At 42.0% G+C, this 18,953-nt stretch overlaps 1 protein-coding gene across 3 annotated transcripts in view; it reads right to left on the reverse strand.

The window, feature by feature from the left end:
- Positions 1 to 18,953, reverse strand: part of HIVEP2 (HIVEP zinc finger 2) — a 192,581-nt gene that overhangs the window by 26,560 nt on the left and 147,068 nt on the right. For 2 of the 3 annotated variants that reach the window (XM_006278421.4, XM_019488386.2), the window contains exons 3-4: positions 9,281 to 9,325; positions 339 to 5,968 (exon numbers count right to left, since the gene is read on the reverse strand). In XM_006278421.4, coding sequence (XP_006278483.3) covers positions 339 to 5,753 — 5,415 coding nt within the window. In that variant the 5' untranslated portion in view covers positions 5,754 to 5,968; positions 9,281 to 9,325. The remainder of the gene's footprint in view (positions 1 to 338; positions 5,969 to 9,280; positions 9,326 to 18,953) is intronic. The other variant, XM_019488388.2, reaches the window with a different exon arrangement.

The raw sequence follows: 18,953 nt of genomic DNA on the forward strand, positions 1-18,953 counted from the left end.
GTCTATTTCCATTCACTCCTTACCCAGGTAACTACATTTGATATCAGTGTGTATCACTTAAAAAAGGCAACTTAAAAACTAGTTAACAACATTGATTCTTGATCCATGGGAAATAAGGTCCTCAAGTCTTTTCCTTTTCTTTTACCTTTAACAGCTGATTCAGAGTATGATAAAAATGACAGAGTAAAGGGTGAAATGCAGTGACTCCAGACTTGGCACACATTTTTATTTCTCAATAGGAAATATCATAAATGCATTCATTCATTCCTCATAATTTATTACAATTTTCTGTGACGTGCAAAGTCTCAGCTAATGGTGCTTTTTAACTTGCTGCTTACCTGAGCAAACTGTTTCCATGCACTTGACGATGTCAGTTTACCAGCTCCAGGTCTATGCATAGCAGCTAAAGTGTAAATTTCTGTGGTGTTTTTCTGCTTGGACCTTAGAAGTGCTAGAGTGGTCTTCGTACTTAACCCTGATGGGTTTGGGTTACATGAACTAATGCACCACGATGCATACACAGAAGATTTAAGGGTTGCTTGTTGGATGTAATTGGGTTTTGTATAGTTTAAGAAACACCAGCTCACAGTAGTAGTAGTGCGTAGACTAGGGAACTGAAAGATGTGCTGGAAATCTGCTACATCTGTTAGGAGGATGGTTGAGCCTGTTGCTTTCCCACTGGGACTGGATGCCATCTGAACCAACATCCCGAAAGGCAATTTCTGCTGCTTCAGTTGGTCTTCTGTCTGAATGTCTCCTAATGGCAACATAGACCTCTGCGGGCTCATACTCATATCTGATGCTGTTTCATCCACATCCAGCTCTTCTGGTGACTCTCTTCCTTCGGAAGGGCCACTGGACTTTTGCCCTGGTGATGCTGAATCAAAACTGGAAATCTTTTCCCTGCCCAGCGGGAAAGCATCACCTGTTGGCAAGCTGACAGACTGGAAATCTTGAGATGATGAGGACGATAGTGGTAAAGAGGACGACCTGGATGGCAGATTTTCTTTTGGCTCAGTAGCACAGCTCTGCCTAACTAGCTGAGGCTTTTGTGGTCTGGGAAAATCCTTCTTTATATCAGAATTAGTTAACTCTACTGCACTCAGTTCCTCAACAATCTGTCCATACATTTTTTCTTCTTTGACCCTTTTTTGCTGTTTAGTCTCCATAAAGAGCTCCAAGCTGCTTGCCGGCGAAAGCATTCGTTTGCTTCCTCCCAAGTTAGAGGCAGTGTCAGAACTTGAAGTCAAACACAGCGGGATGGAGGATTCCAAGCCAAGTGGTAGAGTCTGTGGTACTTTCCACAAAGGATATTTTTCTAACCCTCCATGCTGACCTAACATCTGGGCTATGTTGAATCCAATTCCTTGCATGGCAGCATTTGTTGCTAATGTTCTTTGAGAAACAGTCTCATCGACTTTGCAAATGACAATAGCAGGGCTGTTGCTCTGTGCAAGGACCTGGGAAATACTTGTATACATGACACTACCATAAGATGGCACGTGGGTCTGAATCCTGACAGGAACAACTGTTCCTGGTAAAGACTGTACAGATCCATCATTTGAGGAGTCAAAACCTGTCTGAAGATGTTGCTCAGAGGAGGTGTCTGCTGATTTAATCCTATGGTCTGGCTGGTACTTAGCAAGAGTATTTTTTGAATACTGTCCAGATGTTCCTGAGTAATGCTGGTATGTTTGCTCTTTAGCATGTATATAATCAGCAGGTTTCTTTCCAATATGCTCTTGAGCATGCTCCAGATGATAGCCAGGAGAAACTTCTGTTTGGAAAGGTGGTTTGACATAGGATTTCTGGAGCTGTTGTACAAAATGATGTTGGAAGTGTCTCTGCAATGGTTCTGATGACTGCCACAAGAGAGGGGGTTGAGATGGTAAGTGAACCATGCAGACAGCAGGATATGGAAACTGAAACAAGGTGTTGTGAAGGGTGGGAAATGGAACCTTTTCTTGATGTGCAAATAAGTGCTGCTGCTCTGCGGGATGTTTGCTTGGAATATAAGGTGCTTGTTGGATCAAGGGATTCCTTAACATTTCCTGACTGTCTGCGAGGATGGCCTGTTGCTGGGCAAGGTGGGATGAACTATTGCTAAATTGTGCACAAGAGCCAACAGCCTGCTTTCCAGAGTCATCTGACTGAATGGGCTGAAGCATAGAGGAGGGGGGATGATGCCAAGCAACTTGGGAGGACCGAAGACCAGCATGCATGTGTTCCATCTGCTCTTGCTTTATATTTTGTTCCACGCTTTGATCAGTCTGGGAAATCTCTGGGAAACCACTAAAAGATGCCTGGCGAACCAGAAAGCATTTCTTCCTTTCTCGTGAGGGAGATAACGCTGTTGAAGGTGCCCCTGCTGCAGAAGCATGAGACAGATTCCCATAATCAAAGGATTTACTTCGGATTTCTGGGATTTCAGCAGTGTGAGGACATGGCATCTGTTCAGATGAGCAACGTCTCATTTCTTTCTGATGGTGATGGCCAGGGACGGAAAGTGAGTAAGCACCAGCTGGAACAGTTAAAAACTCGGACTGTTTTCCAAACTCTTCCTGCTTGGAAGGCGTGATGAATTTAATATTTTCTTCCCTTTCGAAAGACATTGAAAAACTTGAACTGTGGGATAAATTACTTTCTTGGCTGGGACTCCGAGACAGGCTAGTGCCTGTGGATTCAAAGCTGGATTCTCCAGAGGAGTGTTCCATATCAGCAAGTCGTAAGCGTTTCTTCTTGGGTGGGAGCTTTTCTGCTGGGAGTTGAGAAAGTGTTTCACTTCTCTGTGGCCACTGGAATTCTTCAGTAGGTCTTTCCTGCTCTTTACTCTGAGCCTCTTTCTCTTTCTCGGGCTTATCTGGCTCCTCTGTGACGCGAATCTCAGGTACCTGTATATTATGTTGGCGGACCAGTCTGGGCTGCATATGACATGGCTGAGTTTGCTGGGTTGGAGAAGGCTTACTGTCAACATTTTCTGTTTGTGGAACCCGATCCGGGCTCATTGGGGACTCAGAAATCTCACTCTCACATGCTTCAGATGGTGAATAGGTCTTATCCTGTTGGCAAGCAATGTGTTCTGTAGATTCAGACCTCTCAAATGAGTTTGGCCTGCTCAAGGAATTTGTGTGCTGAATGACAGAGATGACATTTCCAGGCAGTTTCCTGTTCAGTGATTCTGTACACTTTTCTTGTTCTGTGGGTAAAGATGGTTCTTCTAGGGAAGCTGCTGGGCTTCCTGACTGTAGGTGAGGTCTACCAATTTCAAAACGATCTGAGTGACAATGCACAGCACTGTCAAGACCTTGAAGGACATATCCGCTTCTTGACACTTCCTGCATTTGGAGTTTGGGATCATAATCTGAAGGCTGCATTCCCACTGAAATGCCAGTAGAACTGCTGCAAAGCATAGGAATATCTTCTTCATCACCTACACTCTTCTCTTTTCTGCGTTTTCGGTTTTCAAATGTGGTTCCATATATGGATGGCATGACCTGAGACTGTCCAAGTGAATCAACAAAATAATCTCCTCCTTGCTTTATTCCTCCCAAAGTTGGTGAGTCTCGATAGCTCTGCTTCTGAGCTTCAAATTCTTCCCATTTTCTGTAATGCTTTCCACAAGTGTCATAGTCATAGAAGGTCTTCTCCCCGGATGTCAACTTCTTCTCTTTTAAGGATGGTCCTTTTTCTCCTACTGTCAATCTGCTGGAAGCAACAATGATATTTTTTCCTGCTCTTCCATGGTAATCTGCATCTGAGTGCCCCTCCTGCACAGAGGGTAGTTCAAATGCAGCCTGTCTTCTTAACATCCGTTGATGGGATATCCCTACTGTCCCAGGGTAAAATACATCGTCTGAACCTGTCATTCTCTCATCAAATGAATGGCTTCCTCTCAAAGAAGGGGGAATACTTAAATTGGTTGCAGAAGAGGTTGGCATGGAGTTGCTTCTAATAAGTGGAGAAGCATCTACAGGGGGTTCTAGTAGCCCAGGGGTGCCAGCCTGCTGGCTTACTGGGTACAGGGTTGCTTCACTTTTAATAGATGATGTCGTAGTCTGAGATTGTTTGGATTCTGTGTTGCTGACACCAAAGACCTGGTTAGATTTAATAGTGCTGAGTTGACTAGGATCAAGGAGCTCTTCTTTATTTGGAGGCAGCTGAGAAATATGTTCTTCAAGCATCTTGATGTCTAACCTGTTGCTTCCAAGAGGTAATGGCTCTGCTTTGCCCTTTCTACCCATTAAACTATGTTCTTGATTGCTGGTTGCTACTGTTAGTGCTGTCCTTTGATTAATCCTATAGAACTTCCCAAAGATTATTTCTTCATAAGACTTTGCATTAGTATTTGGAGGGCTTACTTGCTGCTCTGCACTTTCTGAGCGAGAAAAGTAACCAGAATCAGTGCTTCCTTTGCTATGTGGGCTCAAAAGATTCAAGGACTGCTCAGAATCTTGTCCCTTTTTCTCTGAAAGTCTTAGTGCAAGTCGCTGTTTAACGGTATGAGAGTCATCAGACCTGGTACATAAGGCTGGGTTTTGCAACATGTCTGACCGGACATATGGGGAACTTTCACTGGGTACCTGAATCCCACTTTTAGGGATAATCAAAATGGGAACCTTCATGGGGCTGCTCAATGATTCTTCCATGGAGGAGTGAAAGCTACCTCGGGCAGCAAGGTCCAGTGGGACTGGGGGTACTGGGCTCAGTTTGTCAGAACCTTCAACAAGCAAGGCCTCCTCATCAGTGTCTGTGCTCTGCTCACAATCTGAATGTATTTCCGGCTCCACATCAATAAAACTGGCATCCAGGTCCAACTTAGATACAGTTGACTCTGTGAAAGGTACTAAGCCTGCTTTAATTGCATGGGCATGTGATTTCCTGTGCTTGTACAAATTGCTCTTTGTCTTAAAAGAGAAACCGCAAGGAACACAAGGGTATGGCCGTTCCCCAGTGTGGGATCTAATATGTTTTTTAAGTACACTAGGTTTGGCACAAGCCCTGTTACAGTAAGGACAAATGTATTTGCCAGGTTTTTTGGGTTTGTGCTCTTTTTTGTGAGCATCTTCTGATTGTTCTACTGATTTCTGTGAATATTGGCTATAAGCAGGGTTCAAACTTGAAATCTTCTTTCTAGAGAAACCTCCACTATGGCCATGAATATGAAAAGGAAATAAGTCTTCTGAGGCAACAGACTGCAAGTGGCCAGGAAACTGCCATGTGTGGCTTTCCAAGCTCTGATGTGGCTTTATGTTGTGCAAGTACCCTTGTGGCAATGAATGCTGTGGAAAAGAAAGTGAATGCTGACATGAGTAGGGACTTGGCCGATGCTGTGGATATTGCTCCTCTGTGACTTGCTGTGCAGCTTCACTTGATACCAGTTTCCCAGAACTAAAAAGTTGTGCTGATGCAGTGTTTCTAATTTGCTCGTGATCTATTTGTGGTTGCCTCTGTACATCTTGGTTGCCAAAAGTGCTCATCTTAATAACAGCTGAATCGTCTTGCCTCCATCTACTGGGTACTTTAGCAGTTTCTCCAGACCTTGAGGTAGCTTTTTGCCCTATAGCTGTGTCTCCAGAGTCCATTTTGTTACACAAGGTCTTAAGTACTAGTTCACTTGAAAGCTGTGCTGACACATGGAGTGTGTCCAATGCTGTGCTTTTTAAAGTTTCGTTGCTCCCATGTTTCCAGGACTGTTGCAAGTTCACAGACTTCTCTTTCTCTTTGGAACTTCCCACGTAGTAGTCTATAGGCATTAGATTTGTGTCTCTATGCTAATGTTAATTATCACACAGTTCTGTTCATGGCAGGAACTTTCCCAAACAGTTTATTAAACATTTGCAAAGACTTGTTACGGCATTTGAACATTTTCCACTGTTACTAATTGTTGAGAGGCAGAATGATCCAGAATGATATTCGCTGATCCGCTAGAGAAAAGTTCTTTTCACCCCTTGCTCAACAATGCACCAATCTGTAAGAGAGAAAAATAAGAACATACAGATTAATATAACAGGGCATCCCCATCATGAATAGTTTAATTTGTTTTACAATTCTCAACAGTAAGCGTGATAAATATGAAAAATATTCTAACATTTCAGTCATTTTTATTTGAATTATACTTTTTTTCCAAAGAAAATTAAAAGTAATCAGTAACATAACTAGGGTGGAGTGACTGGGACAGCAGCCTCAGGCACCAACTTACACAGGGGGCAGAAAAATAACATATACTGCCATAGCCGTGCAACTGTGCCAGTGGCACCAGCAGCCAAAAGCCAACATCGCCCTAGGCATCCACCTGCTCTGTTAAACCCCTGACTGTAACCAAGCTGCAAAAACCCCATGTTGTAAGTAGACAGAATGAATGGCTATGAAATGGTCATCAAGGAAGATAGTGAAACTATGGCCTACATTTTCCAAAGTGACTAGTAATTTAGGGTAGCCAACTAAAGCCACTTCAAAAAAGAAAAGGTCAAAGACCTGCCCGCATTTATGTGGCCCGCTGAGCTAGAAGAATTAAGTAAGGTATGCCAGTTTTTGTACTAATGACACACAACAGAGTAATATGCTAAGCATCACATCCAATGCCTTTTGCCATACCATCTAGAACAACCAGGTACCCATTTACAGCTGGTTTGACTGGGAGTATCATTTGGCACAAGCACAATAGGTGCCCCGAAATTACTCCTTTAGATCCACAGCTACATGCCTGAACCATTCTACCATTTCACCCCTTCAAAGACTCTGTAAAGTGGTGTAATTTAAAATAAGTACTGAGACACGTACTAAATAAAATCCAGGCCCTCTCAAGGTGTCCCAACTTGAACAAACAGGGTGCTTGTAGATGTGCAGAGACACTGCTCTGATGTGCTGTAATTACAGCGCATTGGAGCAGATTTGATTAATTGAGTCTGCTGGACCGTGTAAATCAGCATGCTCCAGCAGTCTCCACATCTCATGTATTCAGTGTCCTTGAACTTCAAAATGTCAGTGGGGATGCTTTAACTAAAGCTCAACGAACAAACTTTAAGGTGTCCCTGCCACCAGTTTGAAGTGTGAGACACTGAATACATGAGAGTGGCTCTTGGAGCTGCTCTAATTAAAGTGCCTCCCCACCTCAGCCCTGGAGCACATGTAAAGACATCCACAAAGACTGAGGCCCACAAAACCATCTCACTGGAAAATGTAGCGTTCTAATTCAATAACCTGTTCAAATCACTAGACCACGTAATTGTCTTATATGATAAAAGACAAATTTATATGATAAAACACAAGTTACCCCTTTTTAAGTTATTTTTAAATGGTATATATTGTTGACCCCCCCAGTGCTCCAAAGGGAGCTAAAGTCAAGAAGTTTGATGCTAAACAGCCCCTTTCTGCCAAGCAAAATGAATATTTCTAATGGAGTGATCATACAGCAAACTTTGATTGAAATTCTGCACAAATGGATATGGCTAGGAAATAAAGGAGAAGACAATACACATAACACATCACACAAATATATCTAGATACACTCAACAATCAAGTAGCAGTTTAGTAAACGCAAGAATCTTATAACTTAGTGCTACTTGACTTCCTAATTCTAAAATTCCTAACAGGCGACAAACCTGTCAAGAAGATCTTACCCAAAACCAAAGGCTAAGTTGGAAGAGGTATGAGATGATCAGAATATCTTCAGATGAGAACTTCAGTAAAGGATGCAGGAGGAACACATCTTAGGGTATAACTAAATGTCACCAAATTAAGTGGGTCAGCTGTGCCAGGATGTGTCCGCTTCATTGGGCAAAACGTATCACCTGTTGTCCTACCCACTGATCCTGCGGGACAATGGGCAATGTGTTTCCCACTTGCAGAGACCTGCCCCAGGGAATCTCTGAACTGCATCTCTGCAAGTGAGGAAAGCTGACTCTTTTGCAGTTCCAGGGCTGAGGCTGCTGAGATTGACATCCCCAGCCCTAGGAAAACACTGGAGCAAATTCGACACCCACAGGTTGTGCAGTCCTGGAGCTGGAGCCTCCTATCAGCTGTGTGGCAGTCTCAGCTCCAGAACCACAACAGAGTATTGACATGTGTCAAGGGACTGCCAAACCAGGGAACCCAGGGATGCCAGCCTTCCCAGGGCATCGGGGGACCAATCCTGCATACCCTGGGAACTACAAATGAAGGAGTACCTGCCTGGGGTGGTTGGATGGGCAGCTTCAGCCTGCCTGAACTTTCCAGCCTTAAAGCAAAAGGACATTGACCACAAAGCAGAGGCACAAAATCATACCACCTGTGTCACGGGCACAAATTTGGGCATGGACCTTTGTTTGCTTGGACTTTGTGCTGCCATAGTTTTTTTATGGAAGCACAATGGTGACATTTGTTTACATCCTTAGATTACTGACCCCTCTTTTATCCCTCTCCTCAGTAAAAGCTTACAACACTACTTAATAGAAATGTTCACAAATACGGTCAGAAAGATGATGTTCTTCTGTCATTCTTTTGGTCAAGCTAGAACACACTGATCTGAATACTTAAACAAGATTAGACATCCTAAACCTGATTAAAACTGACTTGAACTTCTTTCAAGAAGTTTCTCTCATTGGGGACATAGTTCCTTTTTATACTACTTCCCTTAATCTAACTTACATTAACCTAACTATACTTAAGGCCTATTAAACTACTATAAATAAATTTAACCTGACGGTCTACAAAAATAAAAAAAATGCATTTTACATTTTTAAAGGAAAGTGTTTAAGCATAAGCTAAACTAGCAATATCAATTCATATCTCCATCTTCCTGTCGACTGCATTACATTGTAGTCAGAAAATAATGCTGGAGATGAAGGCTGAAGATGAATTATGACAGTAATAGTTTAAAAACTGCAATTTCGGAAACTTATACATGTCAGATTTAAAAGTAATTTAGAACTGCATGGTGTCTAACCAGGCTACAGCACTTGATATGCTGAAGTGCAATATGTTTCCACAGTTCTATTTATAAAGAAAAGAGCTTAGGGGCATGATTTGCACTGCCAAGCATAGGCAGAAGAAAAAAAATTGCAGGTTCTCAGCTCCCATGTTTTCAAAACATAGTATATTTTCAGCCTGATACAAGGATGAGGAAAAAAAGGAGTCAAGTTTCCACATCAGCTGAAGGATCAAGAAAATACAGAGCTTATGGAATGTATTATATTCCTGTGGCTGGAGGACTGAACGTGAACTGAAAGCAATTGAGAAAGAATAGGAAAGTGAAAAGAGAATAAGACATGTTAGTTTTTTTTACAGAATAAGTAAATGTTACCTGCATCTTCTAGACCTCTAGTAGGCATGATGATCTTGAAACCTCCTGTGAAAAAAACACATGCAGTCAGGAGAAAGTCTTAAAATTGAGACCTGACACTAGACAGAGCATTATGGTAACTTCCTACTGTACACAGCAGGAGACAGAGAAGTGCATTTACCCACCCACTAGCAATGAGCAGCACCTTTGTTCAAGATTTCATCCCTGGGATACAAGAATATGTGCTAAGTAGCAAATCAACACCCAAATCCATTGGTATTCCTTGAGAATCCAGCTTTTTCTCCTCCAATAAGAAGCCAAGACATGCCAAGAGAAGTCACTGTAAAGAATGCCTCCACTATGACAGTCTTATTAAGAGCTATAACTTGCCACCTGCATGCATTACAGAAGAGAGAAGTCTCGAAGAGGGGCTTGAAGAAATAAGACTTGAAGAATCCTTTTTTCTTATGGACACCACTGAAGTATCTCCAGGCCAGAAGTCCTTTCAACAGGTACTAAGAGGACTCTTTTCAGCAGCTGAGACAAAATTCCATATCTCTCCTCCATCTCCATTACGTACCCAGCCTCTTGCAAGAAAGAAACAAAGTTCCTGGGGCTGGACTGCGTAGGGACATAGAAGGTGGGCTTAGGAAGATGAAAAAACATCAAGGGAAAGTTTTCTAGGTCTGGCAGGCTGTGAGGGGCAGAGGTTCCAATCTGGAGGTACATTAGTAGCATCTCTAAGTAGGTCTATTGAGTGATGCTAGAGAACAGAAAGTCCATGCTAGAAAGTCCTCTAAGGCAGCAGTTATCAACCATTTCTGGTTGTGAGCTGGAGTGACCCATTTCAGGTCAGACGTGGATGGGTAGGTACTAGGACCCAGTCGCTAGTGCCATTTCTCTGTGGCACCATGAGAAGAATGCCTGCAGCAGGTGCTTTTCCCCACAGCAGCACAGAAAAGCTTCTGCCAAAGACCTCTGCTACCAAATATCACCAAATCCCACATCCATGAGCCAGATATATTGGTTCCACAGGCCAGATATGGCCCACAGGTGTAGGTTGCTGACCCCTGCTCTCTGGTCATATTCATAGGAACCAAAGCCCATGAAATACATGGGAAGACTTCCACTGACTTGAGTGGAATTTTCACCTGTTCCCCCAACCTTCATTATGGTAAGAAATGTTCAGTAGAATAATGATTTTCATTTAATTCAAGTGTAAGCTGTGCAAATATTACAATCATATTTATTTTGATCCTTCAGAGATGGAGAACAAATTCCATTGCATTTCCATTTACCTTTAGAAACAGATCTTTATGTTAAAATGGTTGGGGCATGGAGGTGGGTATAACAACTCTCAAGTAGAAACCTTTACAAACATAACCTAAAAGACCTATGCTTAAGTCTTCTGAACAAAACCAATAGATAATTAAAGAATTTCTGTTATATATGATAGAAAAATATGCAAAAGAAAAAAGAACAAATATAGTACTAATTTTCTGTAACCACACATCAACAACTGTTGCAAACATCAGCGTACAAACGTTTACAATATGGCTGCATACAGATGTTTATTTCTATGGGAAATTTCCCAGAAATCCTTCTTACAGAGGGAGCAGTACAAATGTTCAGTCTGCACCTGCCCCATCTTCCCTTCTCTCTTGTGCTTTCCTGAGACCAGAGTGATTCCAATCTGGGGAAGGTAACCGCTCCCTTCCTCGGTTCCTGGGGGGAGCTGGGAAAGACTCCCCACGCCTGCCCCAGACCTGCTTCCTCATTTTGCCGTGCGTCTCTAGGTGTGGAGGGGAGGGAGCATTGGGGCAAAGCCCACAGCCCCTACCTGTAAGCAGGACAGTGCCCAGCTTGGGGAAGAAGCAAGGAGCAGTGGCTCTTCCTTCCTGGACCACTGCGGCATAGCCCTCAGCTCCTTCCCCAAGCTGGGTGCTTCCCTGGATCAGGGAAGGGACTGAAGGCTCTGCCTCACCACTATGTTTCCTTCCTGAACCACTGTGAGAGAGAAGTGGGGCAAAGCCACCCATCTGGAGCATCTGCTCCTTTGCTCTACTTTCAGTTTCAGAAAGTGGAGCAGAGAGAGTAGCAGGGTAAACCTCCACCTTCTCACTCCTGGGACTCTGGTGTGAGAAGTATGTGGGAGGGCTCTGCTCTGTTTGCAGTTCCCAGGAGGTGAGGGGATGGAGAAGTTGGACAAAGCCCCTGCCCACTCCAGAAACCTGGGACTCTGGTGTGAAGAGTGAGCAGGAGCTTTGCCCTGCTAACCTAGGGAGAGGCTACCTGAATTCTGTTACCTGCCAGCTTGCTTCCCCTTGCCCCCTCAACTCAGCTGAGGGGTCAGAGTGGAGGGAGCAAGGGGAGGTTGGCAGGGCAGGGAACTGCTCCCTGCACTTGGCTCTCAGTGCTTATTTCTCTGGAGTTTATTGCTCCCAGGAAGCTCCCAGGTACATGGTTTACATGTGCGGCTGGACTCTAGTACCCTGAGCCAGGTCACAACAGCCCTGGCTGGCAGTAGACTCGGGGGGGTCAGCCTGCTAGCCTGGGGCTGCTTTGACCAGACTCAATGGGCTGTGGAGGGACTGGCTGGGGAATGAGGGTGCTTCAGCGTGGGGTTAGCTGCCAAGCAGCCCCTGCACTGAAGCAACCTTGTGCCCCAGTCAGCTGGCTCAGTGTCTGTACGTGCGCTGCTGCATATAATATTTGTAGTATTTCTAAATACAAGTACTACATTGCTGTAGTATTTACAAGTACTACCCTGCTGTGGAGTTTATTAGTTTTGTGTGCTGTAATAGGGGTACATGTGTAGACACTGAGATGTTTACTGCGCAGTTAGTTAGTCAACAGTGCAGTAAATGTCTTGTGTAGATGCACCAAAGGACATTCAGCTTTGATATGCAAATGGATTTCTACCGTACAGAATTTCTCTCATCTTGTCATGAAAATGTCATGTTGCTGGAGTAAAAATCTTTTCATTTCTCTAATTTCTTTCTCCACTAAAGAATAGGAGTAAAAGAAGTTATCACCAGTTGTTTGAGATCTACAATGTTTTTGAAACTGCTACTGTGGAGCAGATCCACAGTTCTGTATTAGGAAATGGAAGTTAGCTAAAAAAAAAAAAAATCCTTCTCCAGACAACTCTAAATTGAATTTCAATTCATGAATGATATTACACAAGCAGGGAAGTCAAAGAAGAAAACCTTGCTGGCTTATGTGCTATGAGAGCAGAATACAGGAAGAAGAGAAAATGGTTACTAAATGATACAGGACAAATCTTTTATTCTACTGTAAAGAAAAAAACCTTTTTCTAATTAATGGTCAATATTGCAGAAATGGAGGAGAAAAATTCCAAATCATGTCCCTTAAGTTCCATATTCATCCTGTAATGAAATATGTGTAGCAGAAGACTGTTGGACTGTGGTTGGAACCATGATGGCAGGAACTATGTTTGGATAAATGATGTTGTTAATACAGTTCTAATAAGTTTTTCCATGTGGATAAGAAATCCTATATTATAAAAAAAAACAAAAAAACTCACCAAAAACTAGCTATTTTGAGATCCATGTTATTCCAAGACAACCTAGCCAATTCTTCATTATTTAAAGTTCCTATAGACTAATTATGGCAACTAACCAACTGCAGCCTAATTCAGCTAGTCAGAAATAAATAGTGTCAGAATGGGCTCCACCAGTTTTGTCAGGAAAACCATACTAGACAAACATGCCAGACAAACCGTACTGGCCACAACAAAGTTTGAACACAATCCTGGCTAACATGGTTTAAACAGAAGTGTAAGCAGGGTTGAAGATGACATTTGTACCTTATTTCTTTCAGTAGTTTAAAACATCAGGTGTTAGTAATCTAAATGAAAAGATCTACAGGTTTGAAACCTATCTTTCTGTTTTTCACAGGCAACCCCTCCTCCCTTATTGAGCACTGTTGTGCCACGTCAGGTCGGTAAAGACTTTCATTAATCAACTGATTTATATTCCTACTTTGGTCCAACATCACATATGTCTTTTTCCTATACTGCTCATCATAGAAAATAAGTTCTCTAATAAGCAGAAATTACCAATATTTCAAGCTAAAGAACAGAGAATAAAAATGCACACTTTCTTTAATGCCTTTGGCACAGCACTGCTTCCTTTGGAGTGATTGAGATGAGCCCACCTACAAGGAGGAGAAACTGCAATGCAAGCTAAATGGAGCATATCATTTGCCTTTAGTTGTGAAGTCTTCTCTGGAAGTGGACTGAGTCCAGATTTTCCTATAGGAAAGTGGAGTTGCAGCCAGACCCTCAAACCACACTAATACACTATCTTCTCAAAGCAAACCGGCGGATTTTAGATTTCATTTCAATGAAAAATGTGAACGTGAGAAGATTATTGGGAAACTGGGAACTGTATTTATGTCAAAAGCACCTATTAAATCAAGGGTATCGAGACATTTTATTAAGTGATCATTATTTCCCCTCACCTTTTTTCCTCAGGTGCTTCCATTTGTTGTATGCATGGGACATAGATATTCATTTGCCTAAAGAGGTTTCTTTTTTTAAGAACCATTAAAAAGAATTATACTCAAAAGCTGTAAGATAAAATTGGCAGGATACAGTTTGCACTGCTTCCCAATTTGTAGCTCATATTACTATCCTTGTAAATGAACAAGTTGGAAGCTTATATATTTCATGCTAAATTCTGAGTTTCTCATAAGACAAAGCTTCTTTTAACTGCTGAGTACAGACTAAAGGTCAGATCAAGCCTTGGTTTAATGCTTTTCTGTGAAACTATGCCAGCCTGAAGTTGCCCTGAAACCTCAGTAACTGGATACGGGGGAATTTTTATTCTGTAGGGGGATCCTTAGCATTGATAGGTTATGGTGGCTCCTACAGCACTGTTATATTGATGCAGGGGGGTGGCCAGGATCAGCAGACAGTTCTAATTTATGCCAGGGTTAAACATGGCAGTTAGCCAGCCTCAGAATAAAGGAAGGCCACATTTGATCTAAACCCTGTCAAAAGTAAAGACTTACTGCCGGGTTTGCCTCCTCCCGGTGAAGAACAGAACATCTTTGTTTTACTCACGTGCCCCCCACTTCCCTCTGCACTGCTTCTGATACCCTCACCAACAACCATGCATTGACTAAATGTTATAAGTAGGGTGGCCATATGGGACAATGTGAAATCCAGGACACTGCACCCCCACTCCTGGGACAGGCATCACTATTATAAGTATTCAGACAATTAAGAAGTCAATAGCCTGTTAATGATGCATTGTTTTCTTCACAGTTGTTAACAATCTCCTTTTTAATGGGCATTCTACTAATCAAGCTAACCTATTAAGGCAATTTTGCTATCTGCTAGGGTTTCCTATTTCACATCTTGTGCTGCTCCACCTCCCCACTAAACTGTACCCTGTCCCCAGGATGCTTGTTTTAATTTTCACCAGCAGCCAGACCAGCCTCCAAAATCTGGAATTGTCCCAGGCTATCCATGATGTATTGTCACCCTAGTTATAACCATCCATGGCTACCACGTATTCCATCAAGAACTTGGTGGTTACATTCCAGGTCCCTGGAGATAAGAGTTTACAGGCAATACACCACAAAATACCTGAGCATGCAAGCCCACACTACTGAGAGCTGAACTGGATATGCACAAGTGTTTTCAGTAACCAGTACTAATTGGCACCTCTAAATTCAGGGACCACACAGGGATGGAGACTAAACCATTCTCTCATTTCTCTGCTACATGCTAGTGAAACAGCCTGAGCAACTGTGTCCTGCTGCATGCGCTGCGCTCAGACCACAGAGGTACTTAGTCTGTTGGATTGTCAATATAGGCACCTTTCTACCCCACATGAGAAAGAAGAATGAGGAAATGTTCCCAAACTTCACGTCTCAAACGATATTCCAAACACCAGGAAAACTCCATTTCTATGTATCATTGCTCTGTATTTATTAAGAAAACAAGAAGGAAGGTGAACCTCCTCAAATATCCCAGTTTTGTGAAAACATTTCTTCTTCTTGATCAGAGATATTTTACCTGGTATTTTCAGCAGCCTTGGTTTAAGGGGTCTCCTTGGATTATGGTTTTGCAGCTGGCAATCTACCTGACTATTTAAATACCTCTGAGAATGAATGTAAATTCCTGTGCTTGCCACTGGTACTTGGCAAAGTTTTGAGTTATTTGAGCATGGAAGGTTCTTTGTGCTTTTGATACAGTTCTGGAAGAGCTCAATGGAATTCTTTTTTCCATACAATTTAAGAAAGGTAGCCCATTTTTGTCTGAGGCAACTCTTTTTTTCTTTAATATACCACCTTGTATATTTTAATATTTTTAAATACTATGGTTATCTTTTCACACAAGAAGACATCTTCACAATTTATTCACTTAACTCCACTACAGTCTATATGCCTGATACACTACCCTGTTTTATTGAATTCATTATCCTTTCCCCAAAACTAGCTATTGCATTAGTTACATTTCAATGAATTGCTACATTGAACAATTCAATGAAAAAAATGGAAAACTGAAAAGATGTTTTTACAATTCCATGAGTTAGGCTAAGCACACTGAATGATAACATTAATATCGTAATATGTTAGAATTTTCATACATGTATAAAAGTAAATATTTCTTTACTGAGGATGCTAATCAAATATATATTTGATTGTGAGTTTGTTATTAAACAGACAGATAAGCATCAAAGCTACTAAAGCTGCTAGAAAGAAAAAGGGAAGCCCTGATTGTTTATTCGCAACATCAGGCACCATACTAGTGCCTACATGGATTCCCAAGAAAGTTACAGATTTAGGGTAATGAATTACCAGATCCAGCTGCACGTGTAAAGTCTGAACTATATGAACAATTTACCATGAGGCAAAGAAGGGGAGAGGGTTTTACCACCCATCAGCTGTTGCCCATGTGAATGCTTTAACCTCTGGCAGCTCACTGAAACAGAGCTAAGCTATTGGGTGTTAGCTTCATCAACTACAGGGTAAGAGCATGCACATGAGCAGTTAACATGAAGCAGCTGATGTATGGTAAAAGCCTGCCTTCCCTTCCTTCATACCAGTTCCTTTTTGTGTCCAAACCCTAATATTCTTTGGAACCACAGGATCCTCAGGGTGGCATACCAGTTCATGATTTTAACTCACAAGAATATGTGCAGGCACTTTTATGTGCAGAGTAAGTCATGGCCTCAAAGGGCAGATGTTGTGTATATGTCAAAGTTGGTACTGGAGCAACAACTGCACTCCTGATTTGCATGCTCTCTTCTCTTTAGATACTATCATTACTTTTGGTGTGCATTTGGGAAAGACTTCTAGAAACATGAAAGAATGAAAGGATGCACACCAATGCACAGTGCTTTGGGTATTATCCCACAAATGGCTTAACTAAGTGGCTCAGACATTTGGGATCCGGCCTTAATCTCATTGAAGTGGATGGAAAAGCTCCTATATTTGTCAACCAGTGTTAGATCAGACCCTAAGGAATTAAGGGACATGTTACATGTGCTTGGGGGGGACAGGGTGGGGCGTTCATTAGAGTGGCTATTGGGACCCACTTTAATGAAAGCGCCTGCAGCATCTCGTGTATTCAGTCCCTCACTTGAAAATGGAGGTTATGGAGCTAATGCTTTAACTAAAAGCTTGTTAGATGAGCTTCAGCTAAAGAACCCCCTGCCACCATTCTGAAGTATGGGGATGCTTGACACCAAGGCTGCTAGAGCATGCTAATTAACATGCTCCAGCAGACTCGATTAATCACCTCCAAGGTCATTAAAGTTTGGTGCTGATAAAAAGAAAGATTTGTCTAACAACTTTAATGAGATACAATTATGAACATATCCCATAAACATTTGGGCACCTACTTAAATTAAGACCAACATAAAATAAAATAAAAGAAACAGGTCTCAGCCTAATTCTTTTGAGAAAGCTGTCCATTCCATTAAATTCATCTTAGCTTGCTACATCTGCACTCTGCACAGCTGTTTCAGTATAAAGCCAATGAATAAAAGTTACAAAAAAGTTACAACTCCCTCTCTTCTGGACAAATCAGAGATTAAACTAACTGAAATGGGAGATGGGGAAAATCCATATCTATGTTGCAATGGCCTGATCCAAAACTCATTTAAGCTAACAGACGCTTTTGCTTGACTTAAAGGGACTTTAGATAGAAGCAGAAGGATTAATTTTAAAATGACCAGAGCAAGAGCTAAATTATCCCAAAACTGATTCAAGATTCAGGGCCAAATGCTTAAATTACACAAGTATGAAGCTGAAGCAACTAATGCTGAAGCAACAGTGATAATTCCAACTATACACTGTATAACAAGTGAGTCTGACCCCTCATTTGCACTTAATTGCCAGATCCAAAGTACTGTATTTACTCAAATATAAGATGACCCCTCCCCCCAATAAGATTCTATATATGAAAAATATATACATTTATTATAATTTCCTGGTATAGAATCTAATTATTGGGGGTTCACCTTGAATTGGTCTCCCTCCCACTGCTACAGCAGGGAAAATAAATCTGGGGGGGTCAGGTAGCACTCTTGCCTTCTGCCTCTCCACAATTTCTTCCCCCTGAAACCCTTCCTCCTCTAACTGACAGACCCTACTTTCACTGAGTACATGGAAGTGAGGGGAAAATCTGAAAATACTAACCTTGAAATGGTCAAATTACTACAGGTACCCATAGACTTAGTTCATCCAGAACTGCTATATGAATTTTTTAAAACTGCTACCAGTTTCAAAACAGACTTTTAAGCAGCACATTTGTACCTACTTGTACATAGGATAAGCCATGCACAAAATTAATCCAAAGCCAAAAAGCTCACAATTTACCATATAATTCATTGAACTGGGCCCCAGCAGAGTCAACAGCATTTCAAGCCATGGTGACCCCACAGCTCAGCACTGCTTAGTATCACACTGCAGATACCCCCAATAAAGGATACATGTGCTAATTAGCCCCCACTCGTGACTGGGTGTTCTTGTTATAAGTCCTGGGATCCTCCAAAAATTGATATGCAGATAATGCACAGGACAACCTGGTCCAGCTTCACCTCAGGCAGGGCAGGACTACACTAATCATATTTGACAGGGCTAGAGAGGGGGTGACACAGGTATTCTGGATTAATTGTTTGAGGCCAAATTTAGTGATGTTTGCCAAATGTACAAGGCTGGTGACGAAACAGGAACCATTCAAAATGGGAAAGGAAGGTGCAGCTCAGTAGTGGCTTACCATGATGTGAAAAGGAATTGATGTTGAGGGGGGACTACATACAATGGGCATTAACATATATTTTATTCAGATGGGCTGCACTAATCTATCCTTGTGGTAAGGTTTCCATCAGCATGTTTGCCCAATATAGGCCATGTGTTTTATAGTTATGCTCAGTGTTGGCTGCATTTAGTCAACTTCATAGTTGGCTTTCATTACCAAGCACATGCTACATTTGGCAGCAGTTTAATGATAGACAATGTATTTAATGAAGTTTCTTTGTATGTGAATATGAGATGAGGACCTTTCTCCCCTGATGCTGATTGGGGAAAAATATCTTGTCTTGCATTTGAGTAAATACAGTAACAGTGTGAGCTGGAGGAACCACCTACAGAATGCTTATGAAGAAAACACTAACATCATATTGTAATAAATCTTCAGTCCTTTGACTACAAG

This window comes from Alligator mississippiensis, chromosome 1 (genome assembly GCF_030867095.1).
Source record: "Alligator mississippiensis isolate rAllMis1 chromosome 1, rAllMis1, whole genome shotgun sequence".
NCBI classification, from domain to species: domain Eukaryota; kingdom Metazoa; phylum Chordata; order Crocodylia; family Alligatoridae; genus Alligator; species Alligator mississippiensis.